This window comes from Marmota flaviventris, chromosome 6, assembly GCF_047511675.1.
Source record: "Marmota flaviventris isolate mMarFla1 chromosome 6, mMarFla1.hap1, whole genome shotgun sequence".
NCBI classification, from domain to species: Eukaryota; Metazoa; Chordata; class Mammalia; order Rodentia; family Sciuridae; genus Marmota; species Marmota flaviventris.
The window spans coordinates 88,090,432-88,112,140 of record NC_092503.1 but is presented as its reverse complement, the minus strand read 5'-3'; the positions used below and the strand labels follow the sequence as shown (position 1 = coordinate 88,112,140).

Below are 21,709 nucleotides of genomic sequence, written 5' to 3'. Positions count from 1 at the left end.
TTTTTTCCCCTTTTACCCTTATTTTCATTTTTAAATTATTCAATCCTTTATCTTTATCTCCATTGATCCTTTTACTTCTGACCTCCACCTTACCCTTTTCTACTTTTAGAAATTTAGAAACTACTTTTGTCAGTGTTGTCCTTATCCTTACAAATGATTTATCTGTATCTGTGTTATCACTGAATCCTTATTTCTCAAAATCACAACTAACAAAAAACATACACCTCTACCCAGTCACTTTTGGTGCAGTGGTCTCCTCTAGAATTTCACATCACCTCTTCCTTTCAGATTTTTATGCTTGTTATTTTCTTACTATCTGATTGTGATAGATGACATCATAGAACAATGTTTACTAATTTATTGTAATGTTCATTTATGCCTTGTTTCTGTTTTTTGCCAACAAAATATTAATGACTGGCACTAAATAAACATGACTGTCATATTCACTGACTATAAAACATTGCTGATGTTAAGAAGTATACCCATTTTATAGACTATTTTTAGTCTTGTTGAAATTTCCATGAACCTCTTGTTTGCTTGTTAGAAACTTTTACAGTCTTCTTAACCTGCTTCAGTGAAATGTATCTAAATTACTTTGTGCTTCATTGCAAATATTGTGTAAACCAAGAGGCAATTGTTTTTTGATATAGTTCTTTCCAAATGTTTAATGTTGTTATAACTTGTTCACCACATCTGCTTCCATATTCCCACCATGGCATAAAGAAGCAGCATCATTTGAGTGCTTGAAATGGAAAATATTTTCTTTTCACTTTAGGAAGGGTAAACCACACTGGAAGTTTCTTAGTTTTTCCCCTCCACAGAATTACATATTAGCTTTACTCTTACTAATTCATGCTATTATTCACCATGACATAATAGAGCCTTTAACCTTGTATTGTCAGGCACATAGATTTTTTTTTCCTACCCCACAGCTTTGAAGCTGAGGTTTATTTTGCCTTACTTTCTATTTCATTTTAAGGGCTAAATGACAGTGATCCTTAATTATTTTTCAGTTTATCATCCCTTTTACTTCTAGTCCCTATATTCCTTAACTATCATTGTCTCTAGAGGAATAACAAATCTAGTTTACTCTGAGAGAATACTTACATTCAGCCAAGGTAGAATAGATGTAATGAAGTAAGAATATATTGAAATTTTATATATCTTAAAATTATCAGTTGTGAAAAGAGTCCTATTTTTTTTATTTGAAAGGTGATGATTCTCTACACTTGAGGACTATAACTCAAGGTAAACATTGGGTAAATTGTTAAACCTGAATTGCATTGTCAGTGGTGTAGTGGTTGTGTGATTGAGAAATCAGGAAAAAAACATATTGTAAAAGTTGATCTTTCCACCAATTAAAATCATTTAATGAACTATGTTAATAATGTAATACAATATTATAATGTTTATAAATCTTACCTTTAGTTTGTAATGCAACAAATTGTCAAGGAAGTCCTATTTGGTGAGTCATCCACCATAGATGACACTGAAACTTAATTAAACTGGTTTAAATGATTATCAAACAGTTTTATGTCTGCTGAGCCATAATTCTTACCTTTGGAGTTCATCAGTTTTAGAGAAGAGGTTTGTATTAGTCAGCTTTATGTTACTTTTGTGAATAATGGAAGCAATTAACTTACAAAGAGAAAAGTTTGATTTAGCTCATGGTTCTGGAGGTTCTAGTCCAAGGTTGTGTGGCTTTATTGATTTGGGTCTCCCAAAGGCTCCAGATGGCTTACATTACCAGCCAGGAAAACTGAGAGGCGGGGTCTCACTGTCCCATTTAAGGGCCTACTGCTAAGGGTCTTTCAGTAGTCCCCACCTAAAGGTTCCACTATCTCTTAGTAGTGCTAACCTAAGGATTAAGTCATTAATTAACACATGGACCTTTAGGGGATACTCTTTCAAGCCACTGGAAGGTTCTGTATACCCTGAGCTTGTATGTAAAATTGAGCCATTAGACACAGAGATATTTTATTTGTTTGGTGGGGAAAAGCTTTCAGTAAAATCACAGGGATTAAGAGCTCCTAAGAAATTCATTCCGTAAAATTCTAGATAAGCCCTATTTCGCATTTATCTGGCTTCATTGTGCTCTTGATAGTTCATTGTGAGACTCCTAGAGTGTTTTGAAACTCAAAGAAAATTGAATCTTGAGTTGTTAACTCTGGAAATGACTGCATACTAGCACATTTAAAAAATCGTAAAAATGCCTATAAACTACCAGGAATTTTATTTTTAAGAAGTAATGAATGTAAAGGTTGTATTGTTTTCACAGAAAAGATAAAAAAAATCTGAACTCACATATATTGAAAAATGTGAAAGATTAAAAATAGCATCTCTGTTTGGAACTTGAGTGATTAATTTCATAGTAATGATTTAAAAACCATTTTTTTAATAGTACTGGGGATTGAACCCATGGGTGCTGTACCACTGCACTACAACCACAGACCCTTGTTTGTTTTGTTTGTGTTAGGGTCAGAATTGACCAAGCTGGCCTTAAACTTGCAATCTTCTTGCCTCAGCTTCCCGAGTAGGTGGGATTATAGGCATGCACCACCATACCAGCTTTAAATTAGGTTTTTAAGCAGAACATATATTGGAAGTAATGTTATTTGGTATTTGTGTGTGTGTGTGTGTGTGTGTGTGTGTGTGTTTATGTATATGTGTGTGTATAGGATTACTTTTTAGTGTTCATATGAATAATTAAAATACTTGATTTCCTTGTTTTTTACTACAGTGCATGCAAGATATGGGAAATACTAAAGCAAGACTACTCTATGAAGCCAACCTTCCAGAGAACTTTCGAAGACCACAGACAGATCAGTATCCTTTAGAAATTATTTATTGTGGGGTTAAGATTAACTCCTTTCTACTAGTCATATTTTATCTGTTAGTATTTAGGAGAATATGATATGAATTGTATCACATTCTTGTTCACTAACGATAGAAATTGATTGGTTCTGAGCTATACTTTGTATATAGTAGGTTCTTAAATAGGAATTTGATAATTTGCAATAATATAGTTTTTTTATATAATTATTACTGTGTATAAAATTTTATGACTGATTCTTCTTGATTGATCTCTATCTCTTGATAGGAGAGTATTTGTTGCTTATTATTTTAAACTATTATTAGAAATTTGATTTGTGAGCATCATGAGCATTTAAAAAATCATTTCCATAAAGATTTTTTTTATTAACTTTAGAGTAATTATGTGAAGCAGTTTGGCATTTATGCTTTAAAAGGCAAAATAAATATTCAGTGTTATGACCTATATATTTACTGATATGACCTCTGTCAGAGGTTGCACAATTGTGCTTGCTTTACATATATACTTTTTTTTTTTTGAGTAGATAGGCAGACATTTTAGTTAGGATGTATTTCACATTTATGAAAGATAAAATCATTTGATTCTTTAGATATGTTCATCAGGTTTTGGTTGCTGTGACCAAAATATCTTATAAGAACAACTTAAAGGAGAAAATGGTTAATTTGGCTCATGGTTTCAGAGATTTAGTTTATGGTTGACTGACTTCACAGCTCTGGGCCCTAGGTGAGGCAGAATATCATGCCAAAAGGCTGTAGCAGTGGAATGTTGCTCAGGTTCATAACAGCCAGGTAGGAGAGAGAGCTAGGAATGTGACATGGGGACATGGGCATGTGCCCAGTGACCTACTTCCTCCAGCCATGCCTTAAGTGTTTATAGTTATCACCCATTGAATAATCTATTCAAATTATTAACCCATCAAATCAATCAATTCATTGATTAGATTATAGCTCTCATGACATAATCATTTTACCTCTGAACATTCCTGGAGTTTTTTACTCTTGAGCTTTCAGGGGATACCTCACATCCGAACCTTAACAATGGGATTTCTAAAATTCATTGAAGTTTTAGAAAGTAGGTTATTGGAATTTGCTCCTTTATAAATATGATTATTTAATTAACTGTAGGTATTTGGATGCGTCCAAAGGTAATAAATAATATTTTTTATTTTGACAATAAAATGTAGTTTCTTAAAGGTCAATTATATGTTACCCATTTCAGTGGGAAAACAGTTTATGTGGCCTGTGGAAAATAATTTTCTTTTCTCACACAAAGATTCAGGGCATTGTATATTTCTTTCTTTTAAAATTTGGACAGAAATTTTTTAAGTTATAATGGAAAAGTTAGTAATTTGCATTTGTCTTTTTCTTTTTCCATGGCTCCATTCCCTTTTGCAAATTTAGCAATCTGATATCCAAGGGTATTTTTGTTATAGAAGATCCTAGGGTAAGAGTGGGAGGTGTATTTCCGCTTTAAAAATTGTATGAGCGAGGAAGTGTGTGACCTTTTAGATGGTTTTTATTTGAATTTCAGTTTTGTGAGGCAAGTGGCAGAAGAAGCTTATGAGGCATTTTGGTCCAAATTAATTTAAGGGTTTTCAATATCATGTAGAGCAGTTTGGATCTCATTTAATTGTCACAAGGGTTGATGTGTTTGAAAAGCCATGAAGGGTTTTGAAGCAGGGGAAATATTAAACCATTAACTTTTACCTCAAAGAAAATTGGTTAGAGGAGGATGGACATCCTAGAGGAAGAGAGTGAACATGTAGAATAGTAGTACAGCCCAAAATGAGCAGTGATGAAGCTCTAAGTTACATAGTATCATTGAATTAACAGGAAGGAACTTCAATGAAATTGGAATGCTGGAGCAGTTGGACTAGACTGACTTTGTTTCTGAGGAAGACACTGATCACAGATTCTAGCTAGGATGACTGTAAAGCTTGTTCACTGAGAGAAGGAATTCATTACCAGATGGAGGTTTAAGGGTTAGAAATGAAAGATAATGAACCATGCTCCATTACTTTGGTCAGATTGAAGTGTCTGTTGTACATTTATATGGGATTATCCATTTGGTACCTGGAAATAAGAAAATGCAGATTGGGGAGTCACTTAACATAGAAGTGATATAAAGTGTTAGGTGAAGTTGTGTTTACCACAGGTAGTAGTTCTTTCTTCTTGTTTTTTATAGAGAATTCTAGAAGTGCTCTTTCCTTCTCCTCTGAAAAATGAAGACCTTGTGAAAATCCTGAGGAAGAGAGCGTGGGGGAAGGAAATATAACCAAGCAAAAAATCAGTGACTTAGATAGTTGTTTCCAGCTGCCTGTTGGTTGCACTAACTTATTCCTCTTTGTATTCTTGCCTGAATTGACAAGAAATTCCCTTCATTGAACAATACACTTGTTATGGAAATTTTTGTGTACTGGGGTGATTGGTTTTGTTTGGGTTGGAATATGTAGGGGTTCTCTTGAATATTATGGGAACTGGGGGTAAATTACCTGAGGTTCTTGAAAGTTTGGATTTTTGTTTTTTTATATAATACTTTATAGATTAAAGCAGCTTCAAAGTTATTTAATTCATCACCTTGAATCCATGTTGTTTTTAAATGAGCCTAGATGATACTCAGGGAAGGATAATAGATGCCTTCTTAGTATCCTAGTATGTTGAACTTTTCTGTACAGTCTTAACTTAGTCCAACTGCTCCAGCATTCCAATTTCATTTCAGTTCCTTCCTGTTCATTTTGTGTATGTTGTAGGCAGTTTAACTTAGATAAATGAAATGTTAATGAGATAGTGTTTTTATCTCATTATTATCATTATTTGGTACTGGGTATTGAACCCAGAGTCACTAAACCACTGAGCCATACCCCTAGTCCTTTTTTGTATTTTATTTAGAGGTAGGATCTCGCTGAGTTGCTTAGGGCCTCAATAAGTTGTTTGAAACTGACTTTGAACTTGTGATTCTCCTGCCTCAGCCTCCCGAGCCACTGGGATTACAGGCATGGACCTCTGTGCTTGCTTCTATGTCATTATTATTTCTGATACTTTGTCAGATATAGTTTAAAATATTTGGTGCGTATCTAAATTTCAGGAAAGATGAGATTTTTATAGTGAATTAATTGGTGTCTGGTATCAGTAATTCTTCACCTTTGACCCAGTGAAAATAGAATTCTGGAAATCACAGCTACAGTACTTTACTACTTAATGGTTTCCTGGCATTATTATGTACACTGTCTTTTTTTGGGGTACCAGGGATTGAACTCGGGGGGGGGGGGGTTGCACTTGACCACTGTGAGCCATGTCTCCAGCCCATTTTTGTATTTTATTTAGAGGCAGGGTCTCACTGAGTTGTTTAGTGCCTTTCTTTTTGATGAGGCTGGCTTTGAACCCTGGATCCTCCTGCCTCAGCTTCTTAGCTGCTGGGATTATAGGCCTGTGCCACCACTCCCAGTTTAAATTTTCTTTTTAATTCTCAAAATATCTCAATGAGCCAGGCATTGTGCGTACAAGCCTGTAATCCTAGCTGCTTGGGAGGCCAAGGCAGGAGGATCATGGGTTTGAGGCTAGCCTGGGCAATTTAGGAGAACCTGTCTCAAAACAAAAATAAATGAAAAGATTTGGGATGTATCCCAGTGGTAGAGTACTTACCTAGCATGTCTGAGGGCCTGGGTTCAAATTCTAGTACTAAGTAAATATAAATATCTCATGGCTCTTTGAAAAGCCTTATATCTTAGTACTTTTATAGATAAAATAGTTTTATTTTATAAGGGAATCTAGTAAGAGAACCACTTTCTCTCCCTCCTTTCTCCTTCTCTCCTTCCTTCCTTCCATTGTTTGAAAGCTCATTCATTGCTTTTTGAAGCCTAATATCTCTGCACTTTTATAGATATATGTCCCCAGAGGTATGTGGAATCAAACTGAGTTAAATTCATATAATATGGGACTTAATTACGTTCTTAACAAGATTTGTTGCTTTTTAAAAGCTTTACAATTTAAAAAGTTTTGTAAAAGCTGCTGTGAAAGTGTAATTCTCATGTGGGATGTGGTTAATTATAGGCTGCATGTGCTAACGCATGACAAATGATAAAGCTTTACATTAAGCTTTTTATTATTAGGATATTTCATCTTATCTAAAAACTTTAATTACTTCAATTCCATGAGATCTATTGTGCACCAAAGCGAATCAGCAGTTCTCCTCCTCTAAGCTTTTTGAAGTGTTACTGCTGTCACTGGTATATGTCTGAAACTGGAAGATTTTTTTTTCTTGGGAGTAGATATTAATTTCTGGTTCAAGTGGTATCTTTAAAGAAAGGGGGAAAGTCTTAAAAAACAAATACATATTAAAAGATAAAACATGTAATAATGTTAAAAAATTTTTGAGCTTGTACCAATGTTTAGTTTTGGAGGAAGGAAGATTTAGACGTGTTTACTGAATGATTTGTGAGTATAGGCATGGAGAAGATTTTGGGATGTTTTGATGCTTTTATTTATTAAATCTCAAATCAGCCACTTAAACTTGAATTGTTAGTTAATATATTCCTTATCTTGATACTCTGAAATATTCTCATTCTATTTTTTTTTGGTTGTGCTATTAATCTACATCAATGTAGATTATATCTTAAATTGTATCTTAAAGGACATCTAGAGCCTGGAAAATGAAGATAAATATTCCCTGATGCTCAGTTATATTTGTTCTTTTGTTGTTGTTTTTCATTAACACATCTGTTTAAACTTGATTATGTGTAAGCCCTCTTAGTCCTTAACATAGTTGTTGCTATTCCTCTTGTACCCTGTTTATGGATCCTATCTTTTAAAAGATGATTTGCCTATCAAAATACCTTTATATTGTCAATAAGAATTAAAAGTTAAAATAGTACTTTGTCATGTACCGTTCTTTTTTTACTACTTTACATATATAACATTTAATTCTTAAAATAATCTTGTAAGATGAGTACTAAAATGAGTATATTTTAAAGTGGATGGAACTGAGGCACAAAGTTAAGTAAAAATAGAAACTAACTTCATTTATCAAATGCTTACTGTTATGTATTATACTAAGTGATATATATATATATATATATATACACACACACATATATCATTTAGTGTGTGTGTGTATATATAAATATAAGCATTTAATAAATGAAGTTAGTTTTTATTTTTAAATATATATGTGTATATATTGTGTATATGTATGTGTGTATGTCACATACACAACAACCTTGTGAGGTGAGTATGACTACTGTCTTTTTTATATATCTCGGAATAGGTCTGGTAGATTGGCTAAGTTCAGAGTCACAATAACTTCAAATTAAATAAGTGCTTATTGGTATCACAAATGAAGTTGTACAAATTTTCCTTTCAACGTTGTCTAAGTTGTCTGCATAATGACAGTTTATAGACAGGTTCCCTCTATAAATTCATCATGGCTGTTTTTTGCTTTCAGCATTGAATAGAATTCAGGAGTTAGTAACTACAGACCTGTGAACCAATTGCCTAATTTTGTCAATGAATTTTTACTAAAACTCAGCTATGCCCACTTATTTTGAAGTTTCTATGGCCACTTTGTAGTTACAGAGGCAGAGTTAAGTAGTTATTAGCTCTCATATAAAGCTAAAATATTTACTGTTTGGTGTTATAAGTAAAAATTTGCTAATTCCTGGGATAGTTCTTTAGGTCAACTAACATTTGGAATTTTTTACAAAAACATAAGAACCTTGTGAGACATTTTTGCTCAAAGAAGAAGGTGGGCACTGAGAGCAACCAAGGACATAGTATGTTCCTTAAATCACAGTCCTTCCTTGAGTGACTACCATGGAATTTAAAAAATTTCCTTTGTGATGTGCTTTGATTTTTTTTTTAAATAATGTTTTCTGTTAAATAATTAGGAAGGTCCTAGAGAGTTTTCCTATACTAATGCTGTATTTTATTTTTATATCCTTGTAAAACAGTATGTATGTATCAATGATATTAACTTTGACTTCAGATAATTTTTTAAATTGCTTACTACTTAGATATTTCTTGAAAGCATTTATTATTATAAGTGAAAACCTTAATTTTAGCTTCTTGACTTCTCCCTTCCTCAACTTTGCAAGAGAAAATTTGTCCATTATTTTTGTATTCCAAAAGGAATCCCATGATACACTAACCTGTGTATGATATAGTATGTTTAGTAGAAAAGAGCATTGTATTGGAATCACAGTACAGTATACACTCTTTCCATGTTGCTAATTCTTCATCTATGATGTGAAAATAATAGTATGTCCATTACTGAGTTGTGAGAGGAATTAACAGAAACAATATGCACAATTTACAGAATATGGTGTTTAACACATTGTGAGTATTGCCTGGGTATGAGTTTGTTTACTTATATTATAAACTCTAAATGAACCTGAATTAGTTTGGTGGTGGCAGTAGTGGAGGAATTAAAAATTATATATAATTTCTAGTTGTAAATGTACAGAATGCCTTTATTTTATGTATTTTTATGTGGTGCTAAGGATCTAATACAGAGCCTCACACATGCTAGGCAAGCACTCTGCCACTGACCTACAGCCCCGGCCCCAGTTGTTGTTCTTTCTGAAGTTGATTTGGGTGGTTTTTGTTGAATGGGAAAATTTCCTGAAAAAATGTGATTTTTTTTTTTAATTTTTAATTTTTTTATTTTTATTTTTTTTTAAGGGGAGAAAGGAAAGAAGGTTACAGAACTTACAAGCAGAAGTAGTGTGAGAGTAAAAAATTTTAGAGGGTAGTCTTTTTGGAAAGGAATGAATAAAGAGAAATATACATGTAACTAAACTCATGCTTTTCCTTAAGTTATTTGTTTTCAGAGCAGTAGAATTTTTCATCAGAGATAAATATGAAAAGAAGAAATACTATGATAAAAACGCTATAGCTATTACAAATGTAAGTAAAACCTTCAGCTCTAACTGATGTTTGTTGTATAGATATCAAAGTTTACCACATAGCTAAATTTATTTGTTGTAACAATATGCTAGTTATGTATGTTTAGATACTTTAAGTGTTGGAAATTTGGCTGGAGGAGTCACATAATGTTGATCTGCAAAGCAGAGCCTCTGATATAGAAAGGAGCATGTTCTGAATAAGAGTCTAATAAATGCTTATATGACATTTAACAAAGTTAATTTTATGAAATTTGCAAAAATGATTAGGGTACTAACAGAAAAGGGAGAAAAATTTATTTTGCTAAATTCTGGGAACATATGAAAAAGAAAAAAGTCTTTATCCAAGGTCTTTGGTGGGTCTTTTAAAACATGAAACAATTAGCCCAGTATTATATTAAAGCTTGACATTTTAATTGATAACTGTTGAACATTTTGGTACTTATTAGTTAAGACTTTATTGTAATAACCAAATATGTATGTTAACTATTTCTTTTTATTTTTTTCTAATTAAATTTTCCCATCTCAGTTAATTATAGTTTAAAGCTAATTGCATTTATTGTTAAGATATTTTTTGGCCTTTGATTTCCATATTAATAAACTATAGCTGGGTGTGGTGACACATGCCTGCAATCCCAGTGATTTGACTCGGGTGGCCGAAGCAGGAGGCCGAAGCCTCTGCAACTTAGTGAGGCCCTAAGCAACTTAGTGAGACCCTGTCTCAAAATAAAAAATAAAAGGGCTGAAGGTGTGACTCAGTGGTAAATTATGCCTGGGTTAAATCCCCAGTACCAAAAATATGTAAGCAAGCTATAAACTAATCTTGTGGTGAAATAATTTTTTAGGTATTTTGTAGACAACAGTTTTTGTTTTATTTTTGGTCCATAAGGAGAAGTGATATACTAAAAAATTTAAAAACTGAAAGCATTGCCTGTGAAATTTGGAAAAAGACAAGGATATCCACTCTTACCACTCCTGTTCAGTATAGCACTAGAAATTCTAGCCAGAGCAATTAGGCAAGAAAAGGGAATATAAAAATAAAAATAGGAAAAGAAGGAGTCACATTATCACTGTAGATGATATGATCCTATACATAGATGATCTAAAAAGCTTCACCAGAAAACTGCTAGAGCTAATAAACAAATTCAGCAAAGTAGTAGGTTAACAAATGAACATAAAAAAGCAATATCTTTTCAGTACAATACTTAACTGTTGAACATTTTGGTACTTTTTAGGTAAGACTTTATTGTAATAAATATGTATGTCAACTATTTCTTTTTATTTATAAATGATGAATCTGTTTAGAAAGAAATCTGGAAAATGTTCCATTCACAGTAGCCTCAAAAACTACCGCCACCACCACCAACAATAACAAAAACTGGAAATAAATCTAACCAACTATAGAACACTGGAGAAAGAAATTGAAGAAGATACAAGACCTCCACTGTTCACGAATAGGCAGAATTAATATTCCTAAATGGTCCTGTTATCAAGAATAATATACAGATTCAGTGCAGTACCCATCAAAATACCAGTGGTATTCTTCATAGAACTAGGAAAAAAAAACAGATCTAAAATTAATTTAAAAGAACAAAAGACCCAGAATAGGCAAAAGCAGTTTTAAGTCAATAAAGTAATGCTGGAGACATCACAATATGACTTCAAATTATATTACAGAACTATGGTAACCAAAACTGCATGGTACGGGCATAAAAACAGATAAATAAATGTACAGAATAGAAGACAGAGACAAACCCACATAGATACAATCAGTTTTCAATCATCTGATCATTGACAAAAGTGCCAGAAATTTCAGTACCTTGAAATTAGTGGTACTGGGAAAACCTTTTAAATTAGTGGTACTGGGAAAACCTAAATTCTTCATATATGGAATGAAACTGGATCCTCCTATCTCTCACCCTACACAAAGATAATTCAAGTAACATCAAAGACCTTGGAATTAGACCAAACACTTTGAAGAAACTGCATGAAGAAACGTAGGGCTAACACTTCAACATATAGTAGTAACTTTTTCAATAGGATCCTTAAAACTCAGGAAGTAATGCTAAGAGTTTATAAATGAGATAGCATCAAATTAAAATGTTTCTGTACAGGGAAGAAAATAGCATGAAGAGAGAAGCTACAGAACGGGAGAAAATCTCCACTAGCTACTCTTCAAAGGATTCATATCTATAATATATAAAACACTCAAAAACCTGAGCACCAAAACAAACCCAAACAACCCAGTTAATGAATGGGCAAGTGCACTAAAATAATATTTCTCAAAAGAAGAAATATAAATGACCAGCAAATATATGAAAAATGTTCAACATTGTTAGCAATTAAGGAAATACAAACAAAACTACACCATGATTTCATTTCACTCTAATTAGAATAGCAACCATCAAAAACACAAATAATTATAAATGCTGGAGAGGGTATGGAGGAGAAGGAACATTTTTACATTGTTGATGGGATTGTAAATTAGTATAATCACTTTGGAAATCAGTATGGAATTTCCTCAAAAGACTCGGAGCAGAATATGCCCCAACAATACCATAACACTCCTCCTTAAACTTGTCATACTATAGTTATAAATGCATACCCAAGTATATAGCAGCACAATTCACAATAGCCAAACTCTGGAACTAGCCTGGGTGTCCATCAGTGGATGAATGGAAAAGAAAATATGGTATACATACACAGTGGCATTTTATTCTGACATAAAGAATAATGAAATTTGTAGGAAAATGGATGGAACTTGAGACCAATATGTTAACCGAAATAAGTCAAACTGAGGAAGTCAAGGGTTGAATGTTTTCCCTCATGTGGAAGCTAGAGATAACTCTGATAAAGAAGAGCTCTTTCAAGTGGCTGTTAAGCTTGATGAGACTATTACTCTATATTAAATAGCTCTAAATTAGTTTGTAGCTTTTCTGTCTGATTTTTATAATTTGTCTATTTCCTCTTGTTTTGTGTCTTTTTTAAGTGCTCCAGGATGTGTTACTGCTGTTAATTTATTTTCTTATTTTAAGAGTTTTGCAGTAAAGACATAAAGATGACTCTTTTCCTCTGTGTAAAGCAATAATTTTTAACCCTTTAAACCACTATACCAATATATTTCTTGCCTTTTTATAGCAAAACATTTCAAAATGTTGTGACAAAATACGAAGCAATAAACTAAAAAAAGGCAGTGTTGTGCGTTTTCTAAATTCTTACCCCTCTGCTTCCCAGGCCATCTAATATGTCTGTGAACCAATCCTCATTCAATCCATTATATAGAGTGCGAGAGAGGCTACAATAGAATCATTCCTAGGGATTTATTTACAGTTGTAGAATGTGGCTTTAACGTAGTACTTTTGAGAAAGCAGAGGGGCTTATATGTTTTATTTTGATAGAAGGAGTTTGTGTATAGAACTTGCAGTGTTGAGTGCTCTGTGGCACTGTAAACATGAGTTATAGAAGAAGGCTTAAAGGAGAAAAGCAAAGTTCAGAGAGGGGCTAAAACAAAGGAAAGTATGTAGAAATATTTTTGTACTAGAAGAAATGTTTACTGATTTATAGTGTTAAACTAGAAAAGATTTTATGTGTGTGTGTCTCATAGCTACATGATCCTGGGCACAAACATGGTCACTTTGTCCTCATTCATTATCAACCCTCATTACACTCTTTCCAGAGATTTGTGTTAATCTCCTTTTGAAATTAGATATAGAATGACAGAAATTAACTGTTGAAATCCCCTTGGAATGTTCCTTTATTTATATTTTCATTTAATCAGACAATATTAGTGAGTATGTATCATGTGCAGGGCACTGACATTGATTTAATTGTTGCTCCAAGTAGCTTACTTTCAAACACTTTCAGCATGTCATGGACATGTTCAGTGAACTGTATTCTAAAGCAGAATGAAGTAATTGTTGTTACCAAAGAGTAAAAGTGCTATAAAAACAAAATGTACAAAGCAGTAGTTTATTTCCATTAGAATAATTCTTAAAGGAATTATATTTGAGATTATCCTCAATAGGGAAGTAGAATTTCATCAAAGAGGAAATGGGCTGGTATGTAAGAAGGAAATGTTGACAATGCAGGAAAGACTTTCCAGTCTGAAGGGACATTTTCTCCCATCTCTGCCAAAGTGAGGTGAGGAAGGAAAGCTTGGGGGTATTATTTGGTGCTTAGGGTTTGGTGAGTAATCCATAAGATTGTTCTGTTTAGTAAGTGTGAAAGAGGGCTTATCAGGAGGAGGTAGATGAGGAAGAGAAAATAAATACATGAGGAGGTAAATTTCAAAAAAACAAATAGGATTATATGGAGAACTTGAATCCCAGATTGCTCAGGATTTTGCACTTTTTTAAAAAGAGATTGGTTATTATATTAATTTTATTTCCTACTTCATAATTTACTGGAAATTTGATGACTTAATACAATTTACTATCCTACAATTTCTGTAGGTTGAGTCTAAGCATGGGTCATGGCTTTCTCTGCTTAGAATCTTACTAGCATCTATGTACATCAAACAAACCATTCTCAATTTCAAGAGTCAAATAGACCACAATACAATAATACTGGGGGACTTTAACACACTTCTCTCACCACTGGACAGATCTTCTAAACAAAAACTAAATAAGGAAACTGTAGAACTGAATAATACAATCAATAATTTAGACTTACCAGACATATACAGAGTATTTCATCCATCAATGAGAGAATATACTTTCTTCTCAGCAGCACATGGATCCTTCTCTACAATAGACCATATCTTATGCCACAAAGCAACTCTTAGTAACTACAAAAAAACAGAGCTAATACCCTATATTCTATCAGAATATAATGGGATGAAATTAGAAATCAACAATAAAACTAAAAATAAAATACAAGCTACTGTAATACACGGAGACTAATACACAATTGAATGATGAATGGATAGTAGAAGAAATCAAGGATGAAATAAAAAATTTCTTAAAGGTAAATGAGAACACTAATACAACATATCAAAATCTCTGGGACACTATCAAGACAGTAATAAGAGGAAAGTTTATTGCATTGAGCACATTAAAAGAATAAAAAGTCAATAAATAAATGACCTAACACTATATCTCAAAACCCTAGAAAAAGAAGAACAAATCTACACCAAAAGCAGTAGAAGATAGGAAATAATTAAAATCAGAGCTGAAATCAGTGAAATTAGAACAAAAGAAACAATCGAAAAAATTGACAACAAAAAGTTGGTTCTTTGAAAAAATAAATAGATAACCCCTGGCCGTGCTAATGAAGAGAAAAAGAAAATTCAAATTACTAAAATATAAGATGAAGAAGGAAATATCACAATGGACACATCTGAAATACAAAAGATAATTAGAAGCTATTTTGAAAATTTATATTCTAATACAGTAGAAAATATCAAAGACATTGACAAATTTCTAGAGACATATGACCTACCCATACTGAATGAGGAGGTCATACATGATTTAAATAGATCATTTTCAAGTAATGAAATAGAAAACGCCATCAAAAGCCTACCAATCAAGAAAAGCCCAGGACCAGATGGATTCTCAGCCAAGTTCCACAAGACTTTCAAAGAAGAATTGACACCAGTGCTCCTCAAAGTATTCCATGAAACAGGAAAGGAGGGAACCCTTCCATACTCATTTTACAAGGCTAATGTCATCCTGATACCAAAACCAGACAAAGACACATCAAGGAAAGAAAATTTCAGACCAGTATCCTTGATGAATGTAGATGCAAAAATTCTCAATAAAATTCTGGCAAGCTGCATACAAAAACATATTAAAAAGATAGTGCACCACCATCAAGTTGGATTTATCCCGGGGATGGAGGGTTGGTTCAACACATGGAAATCAATAAACGTAATTCATCATATTAATAGACTTAAAAACAAGAATCATATGATCATCTTAATAGATGCAGAAAAAGTATTTGACAAAAAAAAACACACTTTCATGTTCAAAACACTAGAAAAACTAGGGATAGTAGGAACATACCTCAACATCATAAAAGCTATGTATGCTAACTAAACCCAAGGCTGGTATCATTCTACATGGAGAAAAATTGAATGCATTCCCTCTAAGAACTGGAACAAGACCTCTTTCACCACTTCTATTCAACATCATCCTTGAAACTCTAGCCACAGCAATTAGACAAAAGAAAGAAATTAAAGGGACACAAATAGGTAAAGAAGAACTCAAACTATCACTATTTCCTGATGACATAATTCTATACCTAGACGATCCAAAAAATTCCACCAGAAAACTTCTAGAACTAATAAACGAATTCAGCAAAGTAGCAGGATATAAAATCAACACTCATAAATCAAATGCATTCCTATACATCAGCAATGAATCCACTGAAAGAGAAATTAGGAAATCTACTCCATTCACAATAGCCTCAAAACAAAATAAAATAAAAACCCCGGGAATCAATCTAACAAAAGAGGTGAAAGACCTCTACAATGAAAATTATAGAACACTAATGAAAGAAATTGAAGAAAACCATGCTCCTGGATAGGAAGAATTAATATTGTCAAAATGGCCATAGTACCAAAAGCATTATACAGATTTAATGCAGTTCCTAAATCCCAATGACATTCTTCATAGAAATAGAAAAACAATCAGGAAATTTATTTGGAAAAATAAAAGACCCAGAATAGCTAAAACAATCCTTAGCAGGAAAAGTGAAGCAGGAGGCATCACAATACCAGACCTTAAACTGTGCTATAGAGTTATAGTAACAAAAATGGCATAGTATTGGCACCAAAATAGACTTTAGACCAGTGGTACAGAATAAAGGACACAAAGACAAACCCACATAAATATGGTTATCTCATACTAGACAAGGATGCCAAAAACACTGACTGGAGAAAAAATATCCTGTTCAACAAATGGTGCTGGCAAAACTGGAAATCCATATGGAGAAAAATGAAATTAAACCTCTATTTCTCACCCCGCACAAAAATCAACTCAAAGTGGTTCAAAGACTTAGGCACTAGAACAAAGAACGGCTAATAGAAGAAAAAATAGGCCCAAATCTTTACCATATAAGCCTAGGATCTGACTTCCTTAACAAGACTCCTAAAGTGCAAGAAGTAAAATCAAGAATCAATAAATGGGATGGATTTAAAATAAAAAGCTTCTTTTCAGCAAAGGAAACAATAACGTGAGGAGAAAATCATTACCACTTGCACCTCCAATAAAGCATTAATCTCAAGGATATATGAAGAGCTCAAAAATCTTAACACCAAAAAAACAAATAACCCAATCAATAAATGCTCTAAGGAACTGAACAGACACTTCACAGAAGAAGAAATACAATCAATCAACAAATATGTGAAAAAGTGTTCAACATCTCTAGCAATTAGAGAAATGCATATCAAAATTACTCTTAAGATTTCATCTCACTCTTGTCAGAATGGCAATCATCAAGAATATAGGCAACAATAAATGTTGGCGAGGATGTGGTGAAAAAGGTACACTCATACATTGCTGTGGGACTACAAATTAATGCAACCACTATGGAAAACAGTATGGAGATTCCTCAGAAAATATCCCACTCTTTGGTTTATACTTAAAGGACTTAAAATCAGGGTAGTATAGTGACACAGCCACATCAATGTTTATAGCAGCTTAATTCACAATAGCTAGAAGATGGAACCAACCTAGATGTCCCTCAATAGAGAAATGGATAAAGAAAATGTGGTATATACACTCAGTGGAATATTACTCAGCTTTAAAGAGGAGTGAAATTATGGCATTTGCCAGTAAATGGTTAGAGTTGGAAAATATCATGCTAAGCTAAATAAGCCAATCCCAGAAAACCAAGGGCTGAATGTTTTCTCTAATATGTGGATGCTAATTCACAGTGAGGTTGTGGGAGGGGGCACTAGGGAAGAATAGCATTACCTTAGATTAGGTAGAGGGAAGTGACGGGAGGGTAGGGGAGGGGATGTGGGGATAGGAAAGATAGAATGAAAGAGACATTATTACTGTATGTATATATGTGACTACATGACCAATATGATTCTGCAACATGTACACTCATAAAATTCTATGAGAAATTATATCCCATCTATGTATGATATATCAAAGTGCATAAATGCATTCTATGGTCATGTATAACTTAACAAAAACAAATTTTTTTAAAATTTAATATATTAAGACAGGCTTCTTCCACATGTTTAGTAGCCATGTTTACTTGGTTAAGTTTATCAAAGTCTTTTAATACTCCTAATAATGGTGAGTGTAATTGCTAGGTCTTTCATATGATTTACTTGTTAGTTTATTAAATGTTTTTAGCTTTTGTGTAAAAAGACATCCCAGAAGTGTAAATGACATTGGAAATCTTTTTATTCAGGGAGGTGGGGTGAGGATACTGGGAATTGACCAGTAGTGCTTTACCATTGAGTTACATCCCCAGTTCTTTTTATTTTTTATTTTGTGACTGGGTGTCAAGTTGCTGAGTCTTGCCTCAAACTTGCCATCCTCCTGCCTCAGCCTCCCAGGTCACTGGGATTACAGGTATGTGCCACTGTCCCTGGCCAAAAATCCTTAAAAAAAAAAAAAAAATGATTTCTAGACTTCTGAAAAGCTTCAGTTTCACTTTGTGTATTTTCTCATGGATGGAAAGGATGGGCAGGAGAAAGGTAGGGAAGAAAAGGACTTTTAAACATGACTACTAAATTTACTGACATAACCAAGTCCCTGAAAAATTTTCTAAGTCTTTTCCTCTGTCCATATGAAAGTGTGAACATTCAGTAGAATGGAAATTAATATCTAGTTAAAATAAATACTAAGTTTGAAAATATGTACATAATTTATAAGGGATTTAAGAAAAGTATCTTAGCAAGCCAGTGAACTTCCACAGGACAATGACAACTGCAGAGATTGAGTCTTCCTCTAGTTCTCCCTCTGAAATTCTCTCTTCCTCCTCTTTTCCTATAACAGTCAGAAACATTTATTGAGACCTATTGGTTGACAATTGCTAAAAATAGTGAGCATACTAGAAATGTCTTCCTCAGAGAACTTAATTGGATAGAGAATATTAATAAATAATCAGATCTTTCCAGGACAGTATTGATAACTTTTATAATATGGTAATATTACAGAAGCTATTTGGGAACACATATAAAGGGTCTGTGTAACTCAGTCTGAAGGTGTCAAATAATCATTTGAATATTTCCTGGAGGGGGCAGTGTCACCTCAAAATTAAAGAATGAGTAGGAACTAATAGAAGGTGTTGGTATTTCAAACAATGGGAACAGTGAAAGCAATGACTGTTGGAGTCACGAGATGTAGACTAGAGATCTGAAACCCCCAAAACAGAGTATGTCCCAGGCAGGGAAGGGAGTAGGGAGAACCAGGTAGGTGTGGCCTGTTTAAGGAGTTTGTAATTTGACTTTCTTTAATGTATGTAAACTATTTAAGATTTCTAAGCCGATAATGTGATAAAATTTGCATTTCAAAATGATGAAGTATGGAGAATGGATTTGGCAAAGAATAAGAATTGGAGTAGGGGGACTTATTAGGACTAATTCAGGAGATGGATAGTAGCAATTTCATACTAGGATGGTAAGAAGCAGATAGTTTTAAAAGTACATACAAGAGGAAGTGAGGGGAAAGGGAAAAATAATACAAGGGGGACAAATGAATGTCAGTAGAGGGGGCAGAGAGAGAAGAGGGGAGGGGAGGGGAGGGGAGGGGGGATAGTAGAGGATAGGAAAGGCAGCAGAACACAACAGACACTAGTATGGCAATATGTAAATCAATGGATGTGTAACTGATGTGATTCTGCAATCTGTATATGGGGTAAAACTGGGAGCTCATAACCCACTTGAATCAAAGTGTGAAATATGATATATCAAGAACTATGTAATGTTTTGAACAACCAACAATAAAAAAATTAAAAAAAAAAAAAAAGAAGCAGATAGTTTTGAGAGATTTAGAAAGTCCCCAGAGCACCTAGTTTTTGTTGCCTCTGTATTTCCTTTTAATCTTTGCCATCCTTTCGTCTCTCTTCCACTTACACTTGTAGTGCTTCTTATTTTCAGTTGCCAATATGTTCAGCTCTGTTTCTTTATTCCTTGCTCACACAATGTATTTTACCCTGCTCATTGATTTTTTAAAAATCAAGTTTATTGAGATATAATTTATAGAAAATAAAATGCATATATTTTAATGGTTGGCAAATAAAAAAAACACTACTACCATAATCAAAGAACTTTTGCATCATTCCAAAAGGCTCTTTTGGGCCCCTTGTTAATAATCATCTTCTACCCCAACTCAGATAAACCATTGATTTGCTTTTTATCACGGTAGGTTACATTTTCTTTTCTAGAGTTTCACGTGAATAGTACAAAACACTATGTGTTCTTCTATGTCTGACTTCTTTCTTTGAATGTTTCTGAAGTTCCACCCTGCTTTTGTATGTGCTCTTAATTCATTTCTTTTTTTTTTTTCATTCATTTCTTTTTTAATGGCAAATAGTGTATCATAATTTGTTGATATGCTTATAGGATTTTTCATTGTCTTTCTTACTGAACAGGTTTCTCTTCTTATCTGGAACATTGTATTTTCTCCCTCTTCCATTTTTAAAAAATTTTCTCCCTCTTCCATTTTTTTTTCGCATTAAAATGTTTGTTAAATTACTAATAATAATATTTATTGACTAAAAATTTTATATTTCTATTTCTTAGTTTTGAGATTGGCCAAGTCACTTTATCATCTTCTCAAAAACAGAACAGTTTTACAATGAAATTATCTTGTTTTCTAAAGACTGGTAATTCTTGATGGTCATTGTATTTTATTTATTTATTTAATTTTTTTATACTGAGGATTGAATCCAAGAGGTGCTTTACAACTGAGCTATGCCCCAGCCCTTTATAATTTTGAGACAGGGTCTCACAAAGTTGGTGAGTCTGACATTGAATTTACAATCCTCCTGCCTCAGCCTCCTGAGTCATGGGAATTACAGGCATGTGCCATTGTGTCTGGAACCTTTCATATTTTTATGTTGTGGTTTTACATGAGTTTGAGGAAAAGAGGCTTTATGTTGCAAGTTTGAGAAAAAGGAGCTTTATGATGCAAGTTATGATATTTTAAATTATTGCTTTTTAATTTCTTGTTTTTTATGTAAACTTTCAGTTAAAGATCTCTAGTAAGTGAATATCCAGTAGGACAAATCATCTTTAAGCCAGTCTCTAATGCAATTTTGACCTTTTTAAAATGAAAGATCCTTGTATTGTGTACTACTTTTATATAAATGTGCTTTAGTAGTAATTAAATTGCTAGTTTATGTAGTTATAACAGAGCCAACACTGTGCAGGAAAAAAATATCCTGAACTAACTTAACAAGGAGATTGAAGGAGGACTTGTCATTTTGCATTGTTATTTTGGCATTATATAATGACCTATCTGTACTATCACCTTAAAAATTCCACACAGGCATATGATAGGGCAATATAGAGATGTCACTTTTATGGCTCCAAAGATGTATTATGCATTTTGTAAATGTATTTCAGTTATATTTTGGCAGTAAAAGAGAGCAAGAAGATAATGCTTTCATTAAAGTGATCAACTATGCATGTAGAAATTGGGTAGGAAGATGTGTGAAAAAGCTTTTGGATGAAACACTTTTTCGTGTGTAAATTACCTCCACTGCATTTATAACTGTCTCATAATGTTTTGGGGTAATTCAGCAAGTATAGCACTGGAAATAGTATTTGCATGCTAATCTTAAAGAAGCAAGTATATAAATTGGTTTGTAATAAGTCTGTCTGCTGTTCAGTTGTTAAATTACATTAGTCCAGTCTTTTCTCCCAGCTTTTCTTTTTTACCTATTTTCTTAAATCATTGATTAAAAATTTTAATCTTTCAGCTGTTTTATTTTTCATTCTTTAAAGCTATCAGTTAAAAACAAAGTTATTTTCACTGTCCTACTTGGGACAATGTTCATGCTTCAGAACATTAGCT

At 33.2% G+C, this 21,709-nt stretch overlaps 1 protein-coding gene across 4 annotated transcripts in view; it reads left to right on the top strand.

Moving 5' to 3' along the window:
• Positions 1-21,709, top strand: part of Smap1 (small ArfGAP 1) — a 187,713-nt gene that overhangs the window by 92,706 nt on the left and 73,298 nt on the right. For all 4 annotated transcript variants that reach the window (XM_027928173.2, XM_027928172.3, XM_027928171.3 and 1 more), the window contains exons 3-4: positions 2,741-2,826; positions 9,657-9,732. In XM_027928173.2, the coding sequence (XP_027783974.1) occupies positions 2,741-2,826; positions 9,657-9,732 (162 nt within the window). The remainder of the gene's footprint in view (positions 1-2,740; positions 2,827-9,656; positions 9,733-21,709) is intronic.